At 37.9% G+C, this 25,881-nt stretch overlaps 1 protein-coding gene across 1 annotated transcript in view; it reads left to right on the forward strand.

The window, feature by feature from the left end:
* LOC127579831 (myosin-4-like) overlaps window positions 1-25,037 on the forward strand; it is a gene marked incomplete at its 3' end in the record, with an annotated part of 31,757 nt that extends 6,720 nt beyond the window's left edge. The window contains exons 3-40 of the mRNA XM_052032801.1: window positions 122-265; window positions 917-1,073; window positions 1,209-1,236; window positions 1,343-1,451; window positions 2,059-2,151; window positions 2,349-2,412; window positions 2,516-2,614; window positions 2,803-2,906; window positions 2,993-3,131; window positions 4,936-5,054; window positions 5,175-5,324; window positions 5,412-5,582; window positions 5,681-5,984; window positions 6,066-6,136; window positions 6,301-6,388; window positions 6,535-6,652; window positions 7,179-7,302; window positions 7,388-7,524; window positions 7,608-7,863; window positions 10,993-11,235; window positions 11,330-11,506; window positions 11,587-11,732; window positions 12,858-12,948; window positions 13,041-13,430; window positions 13,521-13,647; window positions 13,923-14,041; window positions 14,282-14,478; window positions 14,580-14,763; window positions 14,849-15,014; window positions 15,116-15,240; window positions 16,487-16,795; window positions 17,117-17,320; window positions 17,411-17,536; window positions 17,664-17,834; window positions 18,110-18,214; window positions 19,455-19,550; window positions 20,239-20,373; window positions 25,026-25,037. Of these exons, the coding sequence (XP_051888761.1) occupies window positions 122-265; window positions 917-1,073; window positions 1,209-1,236; window positions 1,343-1,451; window positions 2,059-2,151; window positions 2,349-2,412; window positions 2,516-2,614; window positions 2,803-2,906; window positions 2,993-3,131; window positions 4,936-5,054; window positions 5,175-5,324; window positions 5,412-5,582; window positions 5,681-5,984; window positions 6,066-6,136; window positions 6,301-6,388; window positions 6,535-6,652; window positions 7,179-7,302; window positions 7,388-7,524; window positions 7,608-7,863; window positions 10,993-11,235; window positions 11,330-11,506; window positions 11,587-11,732; window positions 12,858-12,948; window positions 13,041-13,430; window positions 13,521-13,647; window positions 13,923-14,041; window positions 14,282-14,478; window positions 14,580-14,763; window positions 14,849-15,014; window positions 15,116-15,240; window positions 16,487-16,795; window positions 17,117-17,320; window positions 17,411-17,536; window positions 17,664-17,834; window positions 18,110-18,214; window positions 19,455-19,550; window positions 20,239-20,373; window positions 25,026-25,037 (5,598 nt within the window). The remainder of the gene's footprint in view (window positions 1-121; window positions 266-916; window positions 1,074-1,208; window positions 1,237-1,342; window positions 1,452-2,058; window positions 2,152-2,348; window positions 2,413-2,515; window positions 2,615-2,802; window positions 2,907-2,992; window positions 3,132-4,935; window positions 5,055-5,174; window positions 5,325-5,411; window positions 5,583-5,680; window positions 5,985-6,065; window positions 6,137-6,300; window positions 6,389-6,534; window positions 6,653-7,178; window positions 7,303-7,387; window positions 7,525-7,607; window positions 7,864-10,992; window positions 11,236-11,329; window positions 11,507-11,586; window positions 11,733-12,857; window positions 12,949-13,040; window positions 13,431-13,520; window positions 13,648-13,922; window positions 14,042-14,281; window positions 14,479-14,579; window positions 14,764-14,848; window positions 15,015-15,115; window positions 15,241-16,486; window positions 16,796-17,116; window positions 17,321-17,410; window positions 17,537-17,663; window positions 17,835-18,109; window positions 18,215-19,454; window positions 19,551-20,238; window positions 20,374-25,025) is intronic.
* Window positions 25,038-25,881: the final 844 nt, after the last annotated feature.

Below are 25,881 nucleotides of genomic sequence, written 5' to 3' on the forward strand. Positions count from 1 at the left end.
GCACAGTAATAGGCAATGGGAAGGTGCTGTAATTTGTCTCTATTGTGAATAATGCCAAGATATCATCTACTTTTACCATTACTGGAATCAGCCAGACATGATTTCACATTTCTTTATGCAGACAGTAACTGTCAAAGAGGACCAAGTCTTCCTAATGAATCCTCCAAAATTCGATAAAATCGAAGATATGGCCATGTTGACCCATCTGAATGAAGCATCTGTTCTGTTTAACCTCAAAGACCGTTATTCAGCCTGGATGATCTATGTATGTATGCTTGAGTCTATAATGTTTTTATTATTGATTTATTATTGTCACATACTGAGGTATAGTGAAAAACTTGTCTTGCATGCTGATTCCACAAGTCAATTCATCACAAAGTGCAGTTACATTGAGTTAGTACAGAGTGCATTGATGTAGTACAGGTAAAAACAACAACAGTACAGAGTAAAGTGTCACAGCTACAGAGAAAGTGCAGTGCAATAAGATGCAAGGTCTCAACAAGGTAGATCGTGAGGTCAGAGTCCATCTCATCGTACAAGGGAACTGCTCCATAGTCTTATCACAGTGGGGTAGAAGCTGTCCTTAAGCCTGGTGGTACGTGCCCTCAGGCTCCTGTATCTTCTACCTGATGGAAGAGGAGAGAAAAGAGAATGACCCAGGTGGGTGGGGTCTTTGATTATGCTGGCTGCTTCACCAAGACAGCAAGAGGTAAAGACAGAGTCCAAGGAGGCGAGGCTGGTTTCCCTATGCGGTGGGCTGTGTCCACAACTCTCTGCAACTTCTTGTGGTCCTGGGCAAAGCAGTTGCCGTACCAAGCCGTGATGTATCTAGATAAGATGCTTTCTATGGAGCATCGATAAAATTTTAATGCCAAATCAAAATAATGCAAGTAAGTGCATAAATTTTGTTCTGCAGACCTACTCTGGCCTTTTCTGTGTTACTGTAAACCCCTACAAGTGGCTGCCTGTGTACAATCCTGCCGTTATCAATGCTTATAGGGGAAAGAAACGTCAAGAGGCTCCTCCCCATATCTTTTCCATCTCTGACAATGCCTATCAGTTCATGTTAACAGGTAATAATGTATTCTTTTATGAAGTTTCTGAATTTACATAACTAGAGGCCTTAAATATTCACATTTTGTTCTTAAGACAAGTTTAGTTTCATTTTGTCCTTTTTATATCAATTTAATGTGATTGTTATTTCACAGATCGCGAAAACCAGTCTATTCTGATCACGTAAGAACTAATACCTTTAAAAACTATTTTATTTTTTCCAACCATAAATTATTGTGATTTATTTGGCTTCTAAATAATTTTATTCTCTGTATGCTTTGCACCCAAGTGGAGAATCTGGTGCCGGGAAGACTGTGAACACAAAACGTGTTATCCAGTACTTTGCATTAATTGCAGCCAGTGGTGATGCCCTCAAGAAAAAAGAGTCCAGGATACAGGTAAACGTCAAGTTAAGAAAATATATATATATATGGTGCTTATAGAGACAGAAGGGCAAAAGTAAATGAAATTTCAAACTGGAAATCTGAAATAGGTCCAGCAGCAATGAGCCAATGCAGGATCATCGACCTGAAACATCAACTTAGTTTCTCTTTGCACAGATGCTGCCTGACCTGCTGGGTATTTTCAGCATTTTCTGTGTACATCTGAGGGACAAAAAATAATTCATTTAATCTGATCATGGCTGATCTATAGCTATTTATCCACCTTTGATCTATATTCCTTGATACTTTTACTAACAAAAATAATCCATCATAGTTTTGAAAAATTCAGTTTAAACAATGCCTACATCTTTTGTTAGGACTATATTTCCAATTACCAATATCCCTTTTATTAACGAATGGGCTTCCTGATTTCCTTCTTAAAATGGCCAAACTCTAATTTTAGGATTACTTTTTGTTCAGTGCACCTTCCATCATTAATTCCCTTTGTTTATTTAAATGCTTGGATCTCCTCAGGCTTCCTAATGTGAAACTTACTTACTTTTTGTTACCTGTTGCTATGATAATGGTTGAAGATCTTTGCTTATACCTGCACGATTTTTAGGGAACATTAGAAGACCAAATCATCCAGGCTAATCCACTGCTTGAGGCTTTTGGTAATGCCAAGACAGTGAGAAACGATAACTCATCTCGATTTGTAAGTTCCCTTTATCATTATTTCTGTAATTGAAGTAAAATATTATAATCCATACATTGGCTGTTTACAACATTTCAATCAATATATGATGATATATCAATTTGTAGGAATATTTATAAAACTTATTTGAATGCTAATTGGACACTTAAGAAATGGAAATCAAGATTCAGCTATATAACTTTTCTCTTAACACCAAGGGTAAATTCATCAGAATCCACTTTGGAGCTACAGGGAAGCTGGCATCTGCTGATATTGAAACATGTAAGTATGTGCATATTTAGAATATTTATGTTCTGTACAAACAAAAATTATTTTTTGTTCAAAGCATGCAGTTACAACACTCAAATGTAAATGTACTCAACAGATCTGCTGGAAAAGTCACGTGTTGCCTTCCAGTTGAAAGCTGAAAGGAGCTACCATATCTTCTACCAGGTTACATCCAACAAGAGGCCAGAACTAATTGGTAATCTAAAATAGATTTTGGTATATCTAAATGAATAATTTGGCACTCGTGTGTCAGAATTTGTATAATATTTGAAGGTTGTTCAATTATCTGTAGAGATTTGTAAGAAACACATCTGAAATTCTTGATTTTCTTCCAAAAGAAATTTGTAACTAATTAATAAATCCTATTGATTCTTTTCACTTCAGAAATGTTGCTCATTACCAACAATCCCTATGACTTTCCACTCATTAGTCAGGGTGAGATTACTGTACCTAGTATCAATGATCAAGAGGAATTGATGGCTACTGATGTAAGTTAAGACACAAAAGCAATAATGAAATAACTGATTCAAAGGATGCTATAGCAATGAAAAACATTATTTCTATAATTCTATAGGAAGCCATTGATATCTTGGGCTTTACTTCTGAGGAAAAAGCATCTATATACAAACTCACTGGCGCAGTGATGCACCATGGTAACTTAAAGTTCAAGCAGAAGCAACGAGAAGAGCAGGCTGAACCTGATGGAACTGAAGGTAAAATATTGAAATGTTATTAAAAATCTTGTAGGAATGCTTCCTTTTCATGAACATTTCATTTTTAGTATTTTAACATTTACCTTTGTAAGTTTCCAGTATTTCTTAGCTAAGTTTGCCAGGTCAACTGTCACAGTGTAGTAGCAAGCTCAGTGTAGCACATGGAATAGATTTCAAAAGTCACAATACCAGCTCTATATCAATGGACCATGCACAATGCCACTGACAAATTGATTACGAGCTAAATGGAAAATTCTGTTGATTCTGTATACTTCATGAGTACTAATAAATTGCCCCTTGGTCTCCTGTCAACTTAGAGACAATTCACAAAGGTGACGTCAGGAAGTACAACTTCACATAAATGGTAATGGAAGACTGTTGAGGTTAGGTAATTTGAGAATTTGGAACTTGAAATTGATGGACTTTTGTTTGTCAATCCACTACCTTTGAGGCAATATAAAGTACAGGGTATATTAGAGGAGTGCAGGAATAGAGAAACCAGAGATGTGCAAAAATCTTTGAGAAAACAGTTGAAAAAATTAAATGGAATCCTGGTATTGACATAGGCGGTCATGGTATTAAACCATAGAAATTATGTTGAAACTTTTTATGTTGAGCACTCATACAGCTTGAACTAGAATATTGGGCACTGCAGTTTTGGAAGGATTTGCAGATTCTTTGAGAAGGTGTAAAATGATTTATTAGAACAGTTAAAAGGATGAGGTGTTTTAATTAGATAGATTGGCTAAAGAAACTGTGGTTGTTCTTCGAATAGAGAAAGTGTGAGGAGATTTGATGGAAGTGTTCAAACAGTCTTAACAAAGTAAACGGATATAAGTTGTTCCCGATGGTGCAAGGATTGAAAGACAAAGGATGCAGATTTAAGGAGAATGGAAAAAGAACTAAAGGAGATGAAAGGAGTATATTTCATTGAGTAACTATGACCTGGAATGTAAAAGCAGATTCAAATGTGGCTTTCAAAAAGGAATTAGTTAAGTGCTTGAAGAAAAAATAGTGGGTCCATGAGAAAAGAAATGGGGAATGAGATCACTTGCAGAAAGCTAGCATGAATGTGGTGGACCAAGTGGTCTTCTTCTCAGTTGTAGCATTTCTATGATTACAAGAAATGGAGAAGTAGGGAAATTAGTTAGAGATTAGTTATAATCTAAGTGAACATGGCAGAAAAGGATTGAGGGGTGGAATACATCATTTTGGCTTGTAAATCTTAAGTATTTCGATATTTCCTTATGACATAAGGGACCACTTGGCCCATCAAGTCCATGGCAGCTCACAGAGCAATTCCATTCCTTCACTAACTTTCCCTGTAACTTATTCTGCCTACATTCCCATCCACTCCTCCCACATTCTACCTCTTCGTTGCAATTTACAGTGACTAACCCACACATCTTTGGGATTTGAGAGGAAACCAGAAGACCCAGATGAAATCAACACTGTCACAAGGAGAAAGTGAAAACTCCATACAAACAGCACCGAGGTCAGGTTTAAACTCGGGTTGCTGGTGCTGTGAGGCAGCAACTCTGCTCTGCCACGAAAAAATATTATGAGAAGCTGGACATTGACAATCTCTTTCCACTAATGCTAAAAATATTTGGAAGGGAAGCAGAATTCGTGAATTATTTACCATCAAACTTACACTGAGTAGAATTCATATAAAGCATGGTATATTGCTGGTTTTGCCAGCTCCATTTATCTTTGAAAATACCAGCCTCAGCCTAAGTACAGTTTATCTATGGCAATGAATCCATTATTCAGTGATGCATAACATGTTTTTCTATTTTTACAGTGGCTGACAAGGTTGCTTACCTTATGGGACTGAATTCTGCAGACTTGTTAAAATCTTTATGCTTCCCACGAGTTAAAGTTGGCCATGAGTATGTAACCAAAGGGCAAACTGTACAACAGGTAACAACTATTATTTTGGCATGATGTAACATTGTGCTGATTTTTCTATTATTATTCTTGAAATTTGCTTTATCAGGCTACAATTTCTAAGACTCAAATGTGTTTCTTGGACTGATTCAGGTGAACAACTCAGTGGGTGCCCTGGCAAAAGCAGTGTACGAGAAGATGTTTTTATGGATGGTTGCTCGAATTAACCAGCAATTAGAAACAAAGCAGTCCCGGCAATATTTCATTGGTGTGCTGGATATTGCAGGCTTTGAAATCTTTGATGTGAGTCCAAATATTTCAGTTTCTAAATGAGTACATTTTGCTTTCTTGAGATTGCATGCTTTCATGAATAAATTTGATGAACTCCAGTTCAACAGCTTCGAACAGCTATGCATTAACTTCACGAATGAGAAACTGCAGCAGTTCTTCAACCACCACATGTTTGTTCTGGAACAAGAAGAATATAAAAAGGAAGGAATTGAATGGCAATTCATTGACTTTGGAATGGATTTGGCTGCTTGCATTGAACTCATTGAAAAGGTAGGGCATAACGGTATATCAGTTGGAACAGAAAATAACTTTAATATTGGTAAAATAAAAAGCAGAAAGGATTCTCACAAAGTGTTTTTATGTTGCAGCCCATGGGAATATTCTCAATCCTGGAAGAGGAGTGTATGTTCCCCAAGGCCTCAGACACTTCCTTCAAGAACAAACTTTATGATCAGCATCTTGGCAAGTCAAGCAACTTCCAGAAGCCCAAGCCCGCCAAAGGAAAAGCTGAAGCTCACTTCTCGCTGGTCCATTATGCTGGTACTGTGGACTACAACATTACTGGCTGGCTGGAAAAGAACAAGGACCCACTGAATGAAACCGTTGTTGGCTTATATCAGAAATCTTCAGTGAAACTTCTGTCAACTCTCTTTGTTTCTTATGCTGCTGAAGGTAAAGTATTTTAACTTAACAAGATATTTCTTGCTGAGAGGGAAGACAACATCAACATCTATTTTTAATTCTTTTTGACAGATGCTGCTGCCCCTAGGAAGGGTGGCAAGAAGAAAGGATCATCTTTCCAAACTGTGTCTGCACTCTTTAGGGTACATATTGACCTTTAATGCTTGTGCAATCAATAATATTTTATTAGCATAATAAAGCAAATTTAAGAAAATATACATATGTGCATTGCCTCATTCAAATAAGAACAAAAAATTTTGTTCTTTCTGGCTATTTGTGCTGAAATCACCTCTTTGGTATAAAACAGGAAAACCTAAATAAGCTGATGACCAATCTAAGAAGCACTCATCCACATTTTGTACGATGCATCATTCCCAATGAAACAAAGACTCCAGGTAAGAATGTTTTCATATGATTACAGATGCTACGTGACCTGCTGAGTTCTTCCAGCATTTTCTGCTTTTATTTACAGATAATTATGTCATTTATATATTATTGGCAAATGTGTATTGATTCAACTAATACAATGTTCATTGCATAGGTGAAATTGAAAACCAACTTGTCATTCATCAGTTGAGGTGCAACGGTGTGTTGGAAGGTATTCGAATCTGCAGAAAGGGATTCCCCAGCAGAATCCTATATGGTGACTTTAAACAAAGGTAACAATTTACAATATTAAGGTTAAGACATGAACTGATATGGTGACCTTATGAACGACCAAAGCATTTAAAGCCATTTAAATGCGTTCACTATTTCCAAGGAATATTTCATAAACAACGGTGAGTGGTCAGATAATTTGTTTTGGTGATGTTGGTTGCGTTATATATTAGTTAGCAACTCCCCTTGCATTTATCAAAGTGTCCCATCAGATGTTTCACCTCCACCTCTTTAATCTCTTCAGATACCAAACTAGTTTAGTGTCTCATCGAAAAGATGATGAGGTTGTGCAGCTTTTCCTTGGTACTGCACTGAGATTCCATCTGGCCACATGCTCAGTCATCTGCAGTGGATCTTGAACCCACAACCTGCTGATACAGAAGCAGGAATATCACCAATGAACCAAAGATGACACCCTTGTCAAATTAGATGGTTACTAGCAATTGTTAGTCTCTAACTCATACCTCTTATGCTACAATGAATTAATTGCCATCCTTAAAGAGATAACATATTTTTTTGAAACCACAGATACAAAATCTTAAATGCAAGTGCCATACCCGAAGGACAATTTATTGATAGCAGAAAGGCTTCTGAGAAATTGCTGAGCTCCATTGATGTGGACCATACACAGTATAAATTTGGCCATACTAAGGTAAACATCTACAATGCCCAATGATAGAAAGAGCAGTGACCCACTGATGATTGTCAAAGCTGACTTCTCCTTAATTCCATTAAAGGTCTTTTTCAAGGCTGGCCTCCTGGGTGCTCTTGAAGAAATGAGGGATGAAAAGTTAGCCCAAATCATCACACGTACACAAGCCATTTGCCGAGGATATCTAATGAGAGTAGAATTTAGGAACATGATAGAGAGAAGGTAAATGGAAATTTAATAGCATTTAGTGATGTCAACTTGGCCATATGGTAACAACAAGGTTTTCCTTTAACACAATTCGATAGGGACTCCATCTTCACTATCCAGTACAACATCCGTTCATTTATGAATGTGAAACACTGGCCATGGATGAAACTATACTTCAAGATCAAACCTCTGTTGAGGAGTGCAGAAACTGAAAAAGAAATGGCAAATATGAAAGTGGAGTTTGAAAAGATTAAAGAAGCACTAACCAAATCTGAAGCACAAAGGAAGCAATTGGAAGAGAAAATGGTTACCTTGCTTCAGGAAAAGAATGATTTACAGCTCCAAGTTCAGTCAGTAAGTAGTGAAAATAACTTGCATAAATGCCTGATTCTTTCTATAATTTGTCTTAAAAACATTGGTATTCCTGTTGAATAAAATGCATTTGCATTTGAGTGTTGGAGTCAGCTGAAGGATGACTCTACAAACCACACAAAGGATCTGCAGACAACATAAGGTGACAATCAAAATGTCACTGTGAACATCCTCCCATGAACAAAAGCATTAAACTGTTGAATTGTTAATGTAGATCTCAGCCAAAATTGCTGCCAATGTAAAAAATAGATATTTGTACAAGGGTATTGTTTGGTAATACAATCTAGATCTGCAGAGCCAATCCCTTTCAGAATGTAGGGGAGAACATTGAGAGAAGACAAATGAATGTTGTGCTGAATGCTGATAATTCAAGTTCCTGCAGTTTCAGAGTTAGTTTTCTTCTCATAATCTGCCACATGGGGGCTTTTAAGATGGGCTCGGATGGGCACATGAATGAGAGGAAAATAGAGGGATACAGGCATCCCGTAGGTAGGAGTGAATAGTTATGTCAGCACAACATTGTGGGCCGAAGGGCCTGTTCTGTGCTGTACTGTTCTATGTTCTATGTTAGGTATTTTGTATTCATTTATCTGCACAGGAGGGTAAAGGGTCATACATCACAGAAGCAGGCCCTTTGTCTTGTAGAGTCTGCACTGGCTATTGAACAACTATTTACACTAACCCTACACTGGTCTCACTTTATTCTCTTCACATTTCCATCTATTCCCCTCAGATTCTACCTCTCACCTACACACCAGGGGCAATTTACAGGGGCCCGTTAACCTACCAACTTGCACATCTTCAGGCTGAAGGGAGAATCTGCAGTACCCAAAAGAAAGCCACACGGTCACAGAGAGAACATGTAAACTCCGCAGAGGTAGCACCGGAGAACAGGATTGAGTTTGGGGTGTCAGAGCTGTGGGGCAGCAGCCACTGTACCATCCTGAAGTATTCTGACACAGCCCCTAAACCATTGCTAATAGTAAATTTTCTTCTGCATTTTAATAAATAGATCTCCAGCTTCATTGGGCTGGATTGTTCTTGATCCCATCCACTGTCACACTCAGCTGCAGAGCTCACCCCATGGCTACTCACAGTTGCCAAGTCATCTATGGGATCCATTTATACTGAGGGCCTTCACTCCATCACCCCTCTGTGAGGTGGAGGAGGCTGTGACTGGTGACCAAGCCTCAGGTGATGGACTGTAAGGCCCTGCCCCCAGTTGCATCCTGATGACTTTTGACAGGTGGCCACTGTCAAGGGCATTTTCACGATTTTTAAATGTTACCGATTAAATAAAAATACTTCAAAAAATAATTTAAGAATGAAAATATACTTAAAAATGCATTGAACTATGGTGGAATATAAATATAAAGGAAAATGAAGAAAAGAAGCAATATATTACCCATGTGTTTTGAACAATGGGGCTGTTGCCTGTATGACAGCAGTGGCTGGTGGACTGCTGTGGGGATAAATGCAAAGTATGTTTGGCCCCTCAGTGCAGCACAATCTGGAACCAATGCTGGACCCAGTGGTGGACGCTTTGGTGAGCTCAAAGTGGGAAGTCAGAAGTTGCATTCTGGATGTGATATTTTGTTGTAATTCAGAACGATCTCAGAGTGTTTTATACTGCTGACCTGCAAGCCAAGCTCTGCCTGAAATTACAATAACTAAGTTATAAATGAATAGTGATTGTTCTGAGCTTTGTTTATTTCAAACAACCAGATTTTTAATAATTTCAAACTATAATCTGGCAAAATGTTAAACATTTATAGGATGTACTGGGTTAGAATATAATGTAAAATTTAAGCCAGGGTGTGCAATGGCGCAGGAAGCAGAGATGCTGTCTCACAGCTCCAGCAACCTGCGTCGATCCAAACTTTCTGTGTGGAGATTGCATGTTCTCCCTGTGACCCTGTGGGTTTTTGCCAGGTGCTCTGCTTTCCTACCACATCCCAAAATTGTAGGGTCACATAGGTTAGTGGACAATTGTAAATTGCCCCTGATGTGTGAGTGGTAGAATCTGGGGGGTGGGAGCTATTGGGACTGTGGGGAAAATAAAAAAATGCCATTAATGTTAATTGCCACTGTAAATAGGATTTTTTTTGTTTTCTTTCTGGCGTAAACTCGAGATAAAGCATCTGACCAACACACAGAAAATCTCTCACACAATGATGTTGAGTAGGCAGGTGAACAGAACTAAAACTGATGTATAGCATCAGGTCAAGTATCTGAAGCTCATCTACTGAGGACTCACTTGTGGCTAGATGATTGCCTGTTGACTATCTGTGGGCATAGAGAAGAGCCATGAGGAACCTTTGTGGTGAAAATTACTCTAAGTTGGCTCATCCTGCGATAGAAGTTGAGAATCGATCTACCTTGTTGTTCACGATCTACCTTGTTGTGACCTCGCACCTTATTGCAGTACACTTTCTCTGTAGCTGTGACACTTTACTCTGTACTGTTAGTGTTTTTACCTGTACTACATCAATGCACTCTGTACTGACTCAATGTAACTGCACTGTGTAATGAATGACAAGCTTTTCACTGTACCTCGGTTCGAGTGACAATAATAAACCAATACTAAGAATCTTCTGTAGAATAGCTTGTAATGTAATGAGTTCAATAGGTTCATTGTACTCCAGCTCATTATTGAGGTTAGGTTAGGCAATCTGATGTACCATGGAATCCAGAAGGGTTAATATGTTACTGAGACCTTGACTATTTTCCACTTGACTTTGGCTAACTCTACAAGCTGGGGCCCCAATGGATAGATGTTGTTAGCTGAGTGAGCTACGTTTCCCCCTCTGGTAAATTACACAGTTTTAAGAGCTTGACCTCCACATCTGTCCTGCATACTCTTGGAGGTCTCCAATTATTGCTTCATTTATATTCCACTTAACCTTCTTGTTCTCAGGTATATGAGGTATGACCTTACAGGTAGAGAAGTGCGCTCAGTCTTAGGCAAATAGAAATTCTCTAAGTGCTGTAGCTTTCTCGAACAGTGGCAAGGGATTTCTGACATCTCTTAAAAACAAGTCATAAAGGTGTTGAAAGTTTTGCCAATATGCTGGTTGGTTTAAAAAAAGACATCTCTTTCATCCCCAAAAGGAGGCAGATGGCCTAGCAGATGCTGAAGAAAGGTGTGATCAACTCATCAAAAGCAAAATTCAATTGGAAGCAAAGGTTAAGGAATACAGTGAAAGACTGGAGGATGAAGAGGAAGTTAATGCAGAGCTAACAAGCAAGAAGAAAAAACTTGAAGACGAATGCTCCGAACTAAAGAAGGATATTGATGATCTGGAACTCACACTGGCTAAGGTTGAAAAGGAAAAACATGCCATTGAAAACAAGGTATTCATTTGCATTGGAACAAAATGACCTAATCTGTAGGACTTGATGGATAAAATTGCATGTTTAATTAACATCTAATGGTTTTTAACTGAAGGTTAAGAATCTTACAGAAGAAATGTCCTCCCTTGATGAGAGTATTGTCAAATTAACAAAGGAAAAGAAAGCCCTTCAAGAGGTTCATCAACAAACCTTAGATGATCTCCAGGCTGAAGAGGATAAAGTCAACACTTTAACCAAAACCAAAGCTAAATTGGAACAGCAAGTGGATGATGTCAGTGTTGCTGAGCACATAAATTTTAATAATCTAATTTTTGTCTTGATCACCATGATGATTTTTCCTGTTTATTGTAGCTTGAGGGTTCACTAGAACAAGAGAAAAAGCTTCGTGTGGACCTGGAAAGAGTTAGAAGGAAGCTTGAAGGGGATTTGAAGCTGATACAAGACTCATTAATGGATTTAGAAAATGACAAGCAGCAATTAGAAGAGAAATTGAAGAAGTAAGGAGTGCTTGAGCAAAAAAAAATGCAGATTCTGGAAATCAGAAATATAAAAAAGATGCTGGAAGTACTCAGTAAGTCAGGCAGTATCTGTGGTGAGAAAAACAGAGTCCATATTTTAGGTCAGACCCATCACCCCAATTAGAGAAATGAGGAAACAAGCATGTTTTAAGTTGCAGAGAAGGGGAGGTGGAGAACACGAGGGATTGTCTGTGATAGGGTGAGGGGCAATGTTATCAAGCTAACAATTAGTTTAAAAACCAGCACTTAGAGGTGGAAGAGGGAAAAAAGGGGAAAAGTTGAAACAAAGATACAGCCAGATCTGTGGAGAGACAATAAAGCTAAAACTGTAAAATTCAGAACTAAGTCCTGAGCAAAGATCAGGTGATGCTCCTTAAACTTCTGCTGGGCTTTGTCGAAGCAGCATAGGAGGCAGAAAGCATGGAGGTCAGAATGGGAGTTGGTTAGAAAATTTAAGAAACAGGTGATTGGAAGCTCAGGGTCAACACCTGCCCTTTTACTTCCTATAACACCATCGAGGGACTCAAATAGTCACCCCCCAACCCCCCACATGAGCTACAATTCACCTCTTCCAATTTAGCAAATTAATTCAGTGACCACGATGTGGTCTTCTCTACTTTGAAAAGATCAAACACAAAATGGGTACACAAGAGAGAATGCAGATGCTGGAAATTTGAAGCAAACACACAAAATGCTGGAGGAACTCAGCAGGTCAGGCAGCATCTATGGAGGGAAATGGACAGTCGATGTTTCGGGTTGAGACCCTTTTCCAGTCCTGAAGAAGATTTATTTTTTCTCTTTTCACCAATCGCCAGTTTTTAAAGTAATTGATTCCGTGACAACTCTGGAAAGGACCCTGTCAAGGACATTCACGCTGGTCACTCCATCCCTCCCCTTCTCTGCAACTTAAAACATGCTCATTTTCTCACTTTTCCAGTATTGATAAAGGATCTTTGACACAAAACATTGACTCTGTTTTACTTCCCATGGATGCTGCTTGACTTGCTGAGTGCTTCAAGAGTTTTTTTTTCATGAGTGATTTTGCTTTTGAAATGTGTTTGTGACCTGCATGTTATAATGTATTTTCATTACATGGTGCTACAGGAAGGATTTTGAAATAAGCCAGTATCAAAGTAAGATTGAAGATGAGCAGATTCTTGGAGTCCAACTGCAGAAGAAAATCAAGGAGCTTCAAGTATGTATAAATCAGAGATAACCAAATATATTTGGCTGTTTGGGATATAGAATGGTTAGAATTCATATAATGTCCACTACTCTGCAATCCAGGCCCGCATTGAGGAACTTGAAGAAGAAATTGAAGCTGAGCGCACAGCTCGTGCTAAGGCAGAGAAGCAGAGATCTGACTACTCCCGTGAGCTGGAGGAAATCAGTGAGCGACTGGAAGAAGCTGGTGGTGCAACCTCAGTCCAGATTGAAATGAACAAGAAACGAGAGGCAGAATTTCAGAAAATGCGCCGTGATCTGGAAGAATCAACGCTCCAGCATGAAGCCACAGCCGCTGCTCTTCGCAAGAAGCAGGCTGACAGTGTAGCAGAACTTGGGGAACATATCGACAACCTGCAACGTGTGAAGCAGAAACTTGAGAAGGAAAAGAGTGAGCTGAAGATGGAAATTGATGACCTTGCCAGCAACATGGAAGCAGTTTCGAAAACCAAGGTAAGTCACATTTTTGTTCCCCACTAATTATCATGGACAAAATTTAGCTTTATGCGTATTAAGCATATCCTTATAATAATTGTATTACAGAGCATTCTTGAAAAGAACTGCCGAACTCTTGAAGACCAATTGAATGAAACAAAGGCAAAGCATGAAGAACATATACGTTTAATGACTGACATGTCAACCCAACAAGTTCGTTTACAGACAGAAAATGGTATGCCTCTAGCTTTCAAATTTCCGTGTTAAAACTGGTATTTCTCTATTGACCTATTTTCAGTCTCAATATCACTAGCTTTGCCACAAGCCTCAGGTCAGATGTTTCACACATGGATTATGGATAGGCAGTTCCAAATTTAGAATGATTAATTTCCATTTGTGTTTCACTTGCTGTTATGAACTTATTAAGTTTAACCAGGAGCACTCCAGTAGTGGACTATGATGTTAAACTTTATTAGTAGTATGTTTTCCTAATAAATCTTCTGATTTAAGGGGAACTAAGTCACCTGCTTGAGGAAAAGGCTTCCCAAATTTCACAGCTCAATAGAGGGAAGCAAGCATTCACTCAGCAGATTGAGGAGCTGAAGAGACAATTGGAAGAAGAAACTAAGGTGAAAACTATATCTTCATTATATTATTTACTAGATGTTAAAACAGATCCCATAACTACTTTTCTTACAATATTCCACATGCTTGAATTTATACCAGTGATGATCCATTGGAATTGTTTTGTCACATTAGGTGACAGAGAGCTGATTATTGCATGGCCTATTTTTGCTTCAAGTGAAACTGTAATTATGCCTTTAAACCATAATTTTGCAACCAGTAATCTTTGAATAAAAATATTCCAGGCGAAAAGCGCCCTCGCCCATGCTCTTCAGTCATCTCGCCATGACTGTGATCTGCTCCGTGAGCAATATGAAGAGGAACAGGAGGCAAAGGCTGAGCTCCAGCGTGGAATGTCCAAGGCCAACAGCGAAGTGGCTCAGTGGAGAACAAAATATGAAACTGATGCAATCCAGCGCACAGAGGAACTGGAAGAGGCCAAGTATGTGCATTAAAGAAGACTAGTTTATACTTTCTATGGTTGAAATTTTAAATGTTTCGGTTATAGTTGAGAGAAAGTTGATTAGTCATTATTGTCTTCAGGAAGAAACTTGCACAACGACTGCAAGATGCTGAGGATCATATTGAAGCAGTGAATTCTAAATGTGCTTCATTGGAAAAGACAAAGCTGAGGTTGCAGGGCGAAGTGGAAGATTTGATGATAGATGTTGAAAGAGCAAATGCTGCTGCAGCTGCTCTTGATAAGAAACAGAGAAACTTTGACAAGGTACAGTTACAACAAATGTGTAATTAAGAGGCAGCTACATGTAACTTTAACCAATGACCTTACTGTGGATTAATGTGCAATCCAGGTTCTGGCAGAATGGAAACAGAAATATGAAGAATCCCAAACTGAGCTAGAATCAGCTCAGAAAGAATCCCGTTCTCTGAGTACTGAATTGTTCAAGATGAAGAATGTTTATGAGGAGACTTTAGACCATTTGGAAACTCTCAAACGAGAAAACAAGAATTTGCAGCGTAAGTTCCTAGAAGTGTTCATTTTCATAACTATATACACATAACTCTTAACTTATAAATTACCCCTGCTTATTTCAACAAACGATTGTTTCTTTAAACAGAGGAGATCTCCGATCTTACTGAACAAATTGGTGAGAATGGAAAAACAATCCATGAGCTGGAAAAGGCCAAAAAATTGGCTGAACAGGAAAAGTCTGATTTGCAGGCAGCATTGGAAGAGGCTGAGGTTTGACTTGGATTCATTGGTCTAGATATCGTTAGAACAGAACATGTTATGGCATGCACCTTTAGTTAGACCTATCTTACACTCTTAAGTTCACAGACTTGTACAGCACAATTTGTTTGATGTGCATGCTGATAATACCACGATGAGTATGACAGTGCATCTGAGAACTTAATGAACAGTGGGACCAGTAGTATTTCTCCTTATCCAATGAGATTTAAGGATCGATTAAACAAAAAATGGAAAAAGTGAAAAGGAAATTGGGCAAAATAGAGTTAAATCAAGGAACAAAAGAGGAATAAGGAAAGACAGAAAAACAAGAAAATTTTCTTTGTCATATTTCGCTCTTTCTAAGAACTACTTACATTCAGGAATGTGATTGAAAAGTCTTCATCTCAGTTTAGCCAGGAGGGTTGATGGCCATTGCATTAACAACTATTACATCAACAAAAAAATTGTGTGGCCAGACATGGCTTTCTTTCGAGGAGCTTAAATGTGGAAATCCATTAAGTTCTTTAAACTGATGGACAGGGTTAGAGTGAAATGCTATTTGTGCAAAGCAAGTGGCAGAGTAATGCAAATAGAACCGTAGGGTTTGGAGATTCAAAACCTACCATGTATACTGTAGGTCTACGAAGTTATTCTAACTGGCTCATGCCTTATTATCAGAATTCATTAGTCTGTCAGCTCAAAATTAGCAAGAATTTGCAGCAACCCTACCATTCTGATGAGCTACTAAATTTGATCCTTCCTTACTTACTGTGGCACAGAAGGAGGCCATTCAGCCCATTGGTTCCATGCTAGTTCCCAACAGAGCAATCCCATCCCTCCTCTTATCTCCATGTAGCCCTGTGATTTATTCTCTCTCAGTTGCCCATTAACTTCCTTCTGTTTTTCCATCACCTAATGGATAATTTGCAATAACCAATTAACCTGCCAGCACATCTTTGAAACGCTGGTGAAAACTGAAGCACTGGTTGATAATGCACATGGTCACAGGGAAACTGTGACCACATCGCACAGACAGCACCCAAAGTCAGGATTGAACCCAGGTTCCTTGAGCTGTGAGGCAGCAGCATTGACTGCTGCACCATCATGCCACGTGTTTCATCAGAATAGTGATTTGTGGACTAACTATTTGCATCTCTATCACAATGTTTAGGCTGTTTTCTAAAGTTCCATAATTGTTAGTGCATAGAAGCTGCTGTAACAAGACTGTTTGATTTTGTGTTCTATCATATATCTTAAGGCTTCTCTGGAACATGCAGACAGCAAGATCCTGCGTATTCAGCTTGAATTGACCCAGGTGAAATCAGAAGTTGACAGGCGGATTGCTGAGAAAGACGAAGAGATTGAACAAATAAAGAGAAACTATCAACGGGCAGTAGAAACTATGCAGACAGCTCTGGATGCTGAAATTAGAAGCAAAAATGATGCCCTGAGGCTCAAGAAAAAGATGGAGGGAGACATGAATGAAATGGAAATTCAGCTGAACCACGCAAATCGCCAGGCTGCGGAAGCTGTGAAGCATTCCCGAAACTTACAAGCCCAGCTGAAGGTGAGTGAAATTTTAGTTCATGCAGTAGTGCCAATGACACAAGCAGATTAATGGCTATGTGATTAAAGTCGTGCTTTTGTCAGTGCCTTCTTTGATGGATCCTAGAAGCAGTAAAATATATCTTTTTAACATTATTTATTTCATATAAGTCGAATATACCATTATGCATTATTACTATTGCATAGGTTCAAAAATTATTTCAATACTGACAAACTAGAAAGTTGTGTTATAAAAGTAACAAGTGCCAATCATGCTTAAGTGCACTATTGGTTGGAATTATGTTAACAATTAGTTAATGTCGATCAATAATTTGGTTTTAAGGAATGCCAGTTGCACCTTGATGAGGCTGTTAGATGCCAAGAAGAACTAAAGGAGCAGATGGCTATACTTGAAAGAAGGTGCAATTTGCAGCTTGCTGAAATTGAAGAGCTAAGAGCAGCCCTTGAACAAACAGAAAGAGCTCGCAAAGTGGCTGAGCAGGAACTGATTGATGCAAGTGAACGTGTGCAGCTCCTACATACTCAGGTAAGAAGAGGGCAACAATATTTCATACTCTTTGGGTGTGCAACACTGCAGTACATGAAATATAAAAACTACAATCAATTCTTCCACCAGAATACCAGCTTGATAAACACAAAGAAGAAACTTGAAATTGACATTAGCCATCTTCAAACTGAGGTTGAGGATGCAATTCAAGAATCAAGAAACGCAGAAGAGAAAGCAAAGAAAGCCATAACAGATGTAAGACTGTTGTTTCAATGTTATTAGTAATATGAAATACCTGCTAGTTTTCAAACACACCTTAGGAATTTCCTTTTCTGTATTGTAAGACAGTTATGACAATATTGTTTCATAATGTCATTGCAAGGCTGCTATGATGGCAGAAGAGTTGAAAAAGGAGCAGGATACTAGTGCTCACTTGGAAAGAATGAAAAAAAATCTGGAACAAACCGTAAAAGACCTGCAACTCCGTCTGGACGAGGCTGAGCAGCTAGCCATGAAAGGTGGAAGGAAACAGCTCCAGAAACTGGAGGCCAGGGTATGGATATTTGAGCAGTATACAGAATCAGAATCAGACTTTATTATTACTGACTCGTATGATGTGAAATTTCTTGTTTTGCAGCAGCAGTACAGTGCAAAGACATAAAATGACTGTAAATTTCAAAAATAAATAAATAGTGCAAAAATGGATATTTACTCACTTTTGTTTGCTATCAGCACCATCCTTAAGAATGATGAGATATTAAAGAGAAATTAACTTATAACTGAATATAAACATTTTCAGTTGGTTTAATGTTTTTATTTTCTTTGAAGGTACGTGAGCTCGAGAGTGAACTTGAAGCTGAGCAAAAGCGATGTGCGGAGGCAAATAAAGGCCTTCACAAGTTTGAAAGGAAGGTCAAGGAGCTGACCTACCAGGTAGGGAGATTTAAGCTGAATTGCTTTTTCATTCTTTAATTATATCCCTTTTTGCTCTGAAACTGTTGATTTGTATCTGGGATATGATTTTTGAAATGCTGGATATTCTTCATGAAAGTTTACCCAGTGTGGGTTAGAGATTATTTAACCACATCATTTGATCCAATTTTATTCTCAGTTGACATCCACAAATCCATACTTCCCAATGGTTGGCTTTAGACATTAATAGGAGTGAGAACCTTTGAATTTCCTTTCCCCTAGGTAAGGGCTACTGTGAGAAATTGTGGGGCTCCAACTTTGCTCAAGAGAAAATAGCTAAAAGGAGAGTAGAATGTAAAACCTTGTGCTCTCTTGATTGATAAACAGCAATTTCACTGAATAATCGACCTAAAAAAACCCTTAATTCGCATCTTTTACTTGTTTCTCATCAGTTTTGAACTTTCACTGCTTCCTTAGGCAGTTTGGAATGACCTGAACTCCCTATTACTATAATACTATTATTACTTATAATACTTATAATAGTATTATTACTTATAATACTATTCAAGTTATTATTCATGTATATCTCTTGAAAGCCTGTGATGGTTATTCAGACATAGAGTGTGTCTGGAAATAGGCTAACACTCAGAGGAGATTGTAATTCAGTTTTGGGATCTTTCTGCTTCATATCACAATAAAAAAAACTCACAGAGCAATCAATTGAACAACTATTAAATATGTTCAAATACTCATACTTCAAATGAGAATGATCTCATTCAGCCATCATCCACAAACATGCATCATCCATAGGAATAACTGGACTCTGAACCACAGTAGATGTACTAGCTCTCTAACACAAAAATGCAGAAGTCAATTGAATTGGTCATGTCATTCCCCTTGCTAAATCAACTAACTCAGGAGACAAAAACAGAAATGCTGGAAGAACTCAGCCAGTCAAGCAACATCTGTGGAAAGCAAAAACAGTCAATGTTTGGATTAGTGACCCTTCCTCAGAACTGAAGGGAGAGTGGAGTGTTTACAAAGCAGAACTAGGGGAGGAGTAAGGTGTAAGACAAAAGCCTATGTGGAAATAGGCTAACACTCAGAGGAGATTGTAATTCAGTTTTGGGATCTTTCTGCTTCATATCACAATAAAAAAAACTCACAGAGCAATCAAGTGAACAACTATTAATTATGTTTAACCTTGCAAAACAAATATGTATATATTCAATACTTAGGTGTTTATAAATTCTCTACACAGACTGAAGAAGATAGAAAGAATAACTTGAGACTTCAAGACTTGGTTAACAAACGCAACTTAAAGTTAAAAAACTATAAAAGGCAGTCTGAGGAGGCCGTAAGTTGTACTTATATTTTTCTTGTATTACTTTAAAATGTAAGCAATTAACAAAGGGCAGTATTAGTATAATGAGTGGTTGATGGTTGGCATGGATTCGATGGGTCAAAGGGCCTTTTGCCACGCTGTATCTTCTATGACTCTATGAATTTCGGATGTATGCCACACACTGACACTATAAAGTGTGTTTAGCATGATCAGCTAGGCCTTCATTTCTAGACAGAGTCACCTGACATGTAATCAGTTACTCTTGACTCTGAGAGAACAGCACAGATCACTCTTATCCCATTGCTATGCTGAAACTCTCCAACAAATTCCAGCCTGATAACTCAGTAGAAGCCAATACTGCATTGCTATAATCTGATTCTTGCCTATAATAGTGCTTGTAATATAACTGCACTAGAATGCTGAAGGTCAAAATATTACCCTCCTGCTCGTGCCAAACTGAAGTGATGTCAGATTACCTTCTTGAAATAATTACATGTACCCTGCTAAATACAGAAGTGGTTTGAATTATACTGTATAATCTTTGTCCCCAAAATGCTAAAAAAAAACCTCACAAAATATGCAGTAGAATTGCCTGTATTTTCTTCTTAAATTTATGTTGCTTGTTTGAATTTTTAAAAATGCTTTCACAGCCATAAATGCAATAGCCTGTCTTTAACAATTCTTTCCCCCTTCCTTTCAGGAGGAGCAAGCTAATGTCCACATATCCAAATTCAGGAAGGTACAGCATGAGCTGGAAGAGGCAGAGGAACGTGCAGATATCGCAGAGTCTCAAGTCAATAAACTCAGGGCTAAAAGTCGTGATTTTGTCAGCAAGGTAATGGGTGCATTGTAATTTTGCATAAAATGCATTGGTATATTGTACACTGATTAGTCAAAGATTTCAAATAATAGGAAAATCCATGATCAGATTTTACTCTAACAGGGCAGCTAATGGTTTCTACCATAAGGTAGATTTGGTCTATAGATTCACCTCAAAGTATCTTTGCTCACATGGTCACTCCAACTTGATAATGGCACAGAGAGAGGAACAGGGTATCTGGGATCTGAGGAAGCATAGCAATGAACTAGATCCTTAACCAATGATATTTAAGGATAAGTAAACAGACATATTAAAAACTGAGAAAATGGATTGAATTAATCCAATTAATTGGAAATAAAAAAGGAAAGATAGATTACGTTAAGGAAAAGACAAAGTAAAAGAAAGAAAAAAAATTGCCATTTGTAAGATCCCTCCCAAAATATTCAAGCCAGACAGAATGAGGCTTCATATTTATATTCATTAAGTTTGAATGTTATAGCAATCAATTGGCAGTAATTAACAAATGAAAGGATAATCATACGCTAATTACTAGCCCTAAGTATTGCACTAGGTTAGTCCACAAAGCCAGAAATTTCATGACCTTCAGTGCATGTTAATACTGAATCAATATGCAAAATGTAATTATCAGGAAATTAATGGTGTGGTGGCACTACTGAAGCAACAACCTTAGAAAAATTGAGTTTAATGTGATCCTGCTTCTTGCCAGAGGTGGTGTGAATGCATAGATCATAGCAAGCTTACATTTCTCTCATTCATTTTGGCAGCAAGTTATTGCCCACAGGTGTCAAAGTATAATTAATAGTTACAATATTTACCTTGATGTAACTATTTTATATAATTTTCTTTGCAGAAAGGACTAGAAAGTGAAGAGTGAACCCAATGTGGAAATTCATCAGTGATTACAAGAAATCAGCATAATGTGAATTTCTGTATCACTTAATGAAAAAAATAAAATCTTTGCAATCCATATAATTGTTTATCCACTTTACTTAATTTTCTAATTTGTAACTTACTTTATTGATCATCTAATATCAAGGAAAAATAGATTACTTCTGTTATTCCATTTCTCCTGAAAATGTAGCATAGATTTCTCATTGATCCTACAATACATTTGAAAAGTTTGCTATTCCTTACGTGTGCAACAGAGAAAATGAGATATGAGTAATATCGTTTATTCAAATTTGTGAAATAACTATAATTAGAGTTTTGTTAAAGAATAAATATGAATCCAGTTGTTGGAAATTGGTTGCATAACATCTATTAGCTTCTCAAGCACTAGCCAACCAAATGATGAATCAATCATGAAAGCAATTTTGGACTTTCTTTTCCATATATGTATATAATCCATCCATACAAAATCACAAAGTATAACAAGGAACAATTTTGTGTTCTGAAGATGGAATTCCAAAAGGTGCAAGAACACCTGGGACCTTGTAATTAACTTTTAAATTTTGGCAGCCTTCATGCTGCAGAACTGGAACACCCCCGAACACATTCCTGACTATGGATTGGGTAATGTAAGGCTGTGCAGATTTGAACCAATGGAGGCTTTAATCTAAAAACATATACAGTATGTTCCTGTCATAACCTTTTTTTCTAGGAATCCCACCTCATAATACAGAAGTAATATTCTACAAAGCATACAGAAATCATTTGCAAGGCATCAGGGCACATACAATATCAATCACTGTTAATCCTATGCGGTACATTAGGCACTCAAATATTCAGACTTTTCCTTTTTATTTTAAGGTGTATATACTGTCTCCATTAATTTAAATTTGCACCACCTTACATTCCGGAGTCCAAAATTACTTATTACACCTAGAACCAATTGCCACTAAATATAGCATGAACAATGTTGTAACATCAGTCAATTGCTTCTTGCCAGAGCTATCAAAGACAATGTAGAAACAAAGATGTATTACCCTATACAACTTTATTTAGCAACATTTCTATTTGCATAATTAACCTCTTTGCAAAAGTACTGTAAAATCTATCTGATTAAGATGAGGTCTCAAATAACTACAGGCAAAACAGTAGTTAAAGCATGTACTATGGTACCTCAGCAATTATAGTTAAGTGCTTTCAATTGCAGTAAAGCTAAGCTGCAAGTTATATTTTGTTTTAGCAGGTTACAATTACAATATCTACTCAAGATGTCACTGGAAAATTCATTGTTCCTGTCTAATACATAGGTGCAGAATAAGAACCTTGTCCTTCTAATACATTGGGTATTGGGCATTCCATAGGGATGCTTGGTTTTGTTGATGGGAAACTGTGAGCAAAGATTTCTTCATCTTCTTCAGTCATTTGTCTCAATCTATTGGTAAATTGGTTTATTATTGTCACATGTACAGAGGTACTGTGAAAAGCTTGTCTTGCATACCATTCATACAGATTAATTCATTACAACAGTGCATTGAGGTTGTACAAGGTAAACAACAGAGTGCAGAATGATGTGTAACAGCTACAGAGAAAGTGCAGTGCAGGCAGACAATAAGTTGCAAGGTCATAACAAGGTAGGAATCCTTGTGAGGTCAGGAATTCATCCTAACATACTACAGAACCATTCAATAGTCTTATAACAGTGGGGTAGAAGCTGTCCATAAATCCTGGTAGTATGTGCTTTCAGGCTTTGTATCTTCTGCCCGATGGGAGGGGAGAGAAGAGAGAATGTCTGAGGTGGGTGGGTCTTTGATCTTGTTAATTATTCAATGAAAATCCTGACTGAACATTTCAAATTTTATTCATAGAAAAACAGATGTTGCCATCTTTCTCAAAGAAATAAGCTGCATGCTTTATGTACTTATTGTGAATGAATGGTAGTTTCTTTAAAAAAAATGATTTTGATCCTGAATTAAACTTAAAGGCCATAATTATTTAAGTACCGATTCAAACTCAAAAATGGCAACATTCTAATTTATGACTCCTGTGGGACAGTGAAACTGAGAGGCATATCAGTTATAAATGTAAACATAGTAATACATGAGAACATTTAAGAGACTCTTAGATGGACACATGAATGATAGAAAAGTAGGGGGGCTATATGGGAGGGGAGGGTTAGATAGATCTTAGAGCAGGATAAAATGTTGGCACAACATTGCGGGCTGAAGAGCCTGTGCTGTGCTGTAGTGTTCTATGTTCTAACATGAGAAACAGAAGCAGGAATAGACCATTTGTCCCCTCATGCTTATTCCACCATCATATATGATCATGGCTGATCATTTACCTCAGTGACACTTTGCTATACCAATTCCATAAACCTTAATATCCAAAAATCCCTTCACTCCTGTCTTGACAATACTTAATGACTGAGCTTCCACAGTCCTCTTAGGTAGAGAACTCCAGGGATTCAGAACACATTAGGTAAAGAAGTTTCTTCTTAATTCTCCCCTGAAATGGCTGATCCCTTTTAATTCTGAGATTGTATTCCGGAAGTTTTGTTTTGTTGAAGAGCCTTCTCTTCTCTTCAACTTCTTTTCTCTTTGATGGGAGTTCTGTGAGACCATCCTTCACTACTCCCTCTCCATGATCTCTGTTGCTCTCTATCTTTTTGTGTTTTCTTCTTTGAAGATGCATGAAACATTAGCTTAATTTCCTTGCTCACCAGTATAATTTCTCCTGATTGTAAAGTTCTAGAATCATCAACTCAGTGTTACCAAAGGTCAGAGTCATCAGCAGGGTAAGAAAATTCCATTATAGTTAATTTCTCCACAACAGTCAAAACAAAACAAAACCAAGGTTGATAGGATTGCCATTTTAATTATTTGTACCACTCTTGTTCAGTCCTACTCGGCTCCTAGTGAAGGTCAATGGAAGTTGAGGGTACAAACTAGACACTTCATAGTCTGTTGGACTCAAAACTAAGTTGAAAAATCATAACCATGGCTTTCATTTTTTGTACATTCCTATTTACATCTCCTTTGCAATCATCTTTTATTTCTTTACTTGCCCTATTGACAATTGACATGCACCACCATCCCTGTTGTCATTTAGTTGGTCCTGCCTGCATCCTATCAAGCAGCTTTATTCCTCACCTCCTCCCTCCCCCCCCCCCCCCCCCACCAAATCTCTCCCTTGACATCTGTACCTGCATTAAAGCTATGCATCTCTAACTTTTGTCCTTGGCCTGAAATTTTAATGCTGTTTCTCTCTCGGTAGAATTATCCAATTAGTATTTTCAGCAATTTTGGTTTTCATTGTCACCAATGTTAGTGATTATGACTGTAAAGGAGTAGGTAACAATAGTTGAAAAAGAGTTACAGATCATCATGATCTAATGGACTGGAGGAACATGCCTGATGGGCTCATATTGTATTTTAGTTCATGTGGGGAACAATATAAAGACAATTGACATACACTATATGAATATGTAACATTCCTTTTTCTAAAATGCTATTTTCCTTGAATTTTGAAGATCAAATTGCAAAACTCTATCCATTAACATGAAAACTTTGAGCAAGTGGACATATATGTACTGTATTTAATTTCATTCAGTACCATGTTAAGGTGAGCATACAGAGCAAAATGGTATTCTGGAGACAACAACTAGAAGATGATATTGGATATGTAGCGATATCATGGAGGGTAATAATATCTTAGCACTTGGGGCAACATCTGTCTTTGAAAATCAAAGAAAATCAAAGAAAATCAAAGAAAAGGAAAAAAGTGTTAGGTCAAGCAGCATATGTGGAGGGAGAAACCAAGTTAACTATTCAGGTCAGTGAACCTTCATCAGAACTGGGAATATGAGAATATAAGTGGGTTTTAATTTTCAGAAAGGGAATTTCTATGAAAGGGTGCAGACCAAGGCACTCCAGATGACAGAATGTATTCAGAGCAATCTAGTTAATAGATGAATGTTGGCAGTTGGAGAGAGCAAAAAAATCCCCACGAAAGAACACACTGGAACTGTGGGATGCAGAGCAAAGTAGTTGCTGGAAATCTGAAACAAAAGAGATTTCTGGAAATAGCCAGCATACAGGCAGCATCTGTGGAGAGAGAAAAACCAAGTTAATGCAATAGGTGGATGATCCTGACACAGCCCAGTGCATCACGGACACCAGCCTTCCCTCCTTGGACTCTGTCTTTACCTCTCATTGTCTTGGTGAAGCAGCCAGCATAATCAAAGACCCCACCCACCCAGGAAATTCTCTCTTCTCTCCTCTTCCATCAGGTAGAAGATACAGGTGCCTGAGGGCACGTACCGCCAGACTTAAGGACAGCTTCTATCCCACTGTGATAAGACTATTGAATGGTTCCCTTATACAATGAGATGGACTATGACCTCACGATCTACCTTGTTGTGACCTTGCACCTTATTGCACTGCACTCTCTCTGTAGCTGTGACACTTTACTCTGTACTGCTACTGTTTTTACCTGTACTACATCAATGCACTTTGTACTAACTCAATGTAACTGCACTGTGTAATGAATTGACCTGTACGATCGGTTTGTAAGACAAGCTTTTCACTGTACCTCGGTACAAGTGACAATAATAAA

The sequence above is a fragment of the Pristis pectinata genome, chromosome 18 (genome assembly GCF_009764475.1).
Source record: "Pristis pectinata isolate sPriPec2 chromosome 18, sPriPec2.1.pri, whole genome shotgun sequence".
Lineage (NCBI taxonomy): Eukaryota > Metazoa > Chordata > Chondrichthyes > Rhinopristiformes > Pristidae > Pristis > Pristis pectinata.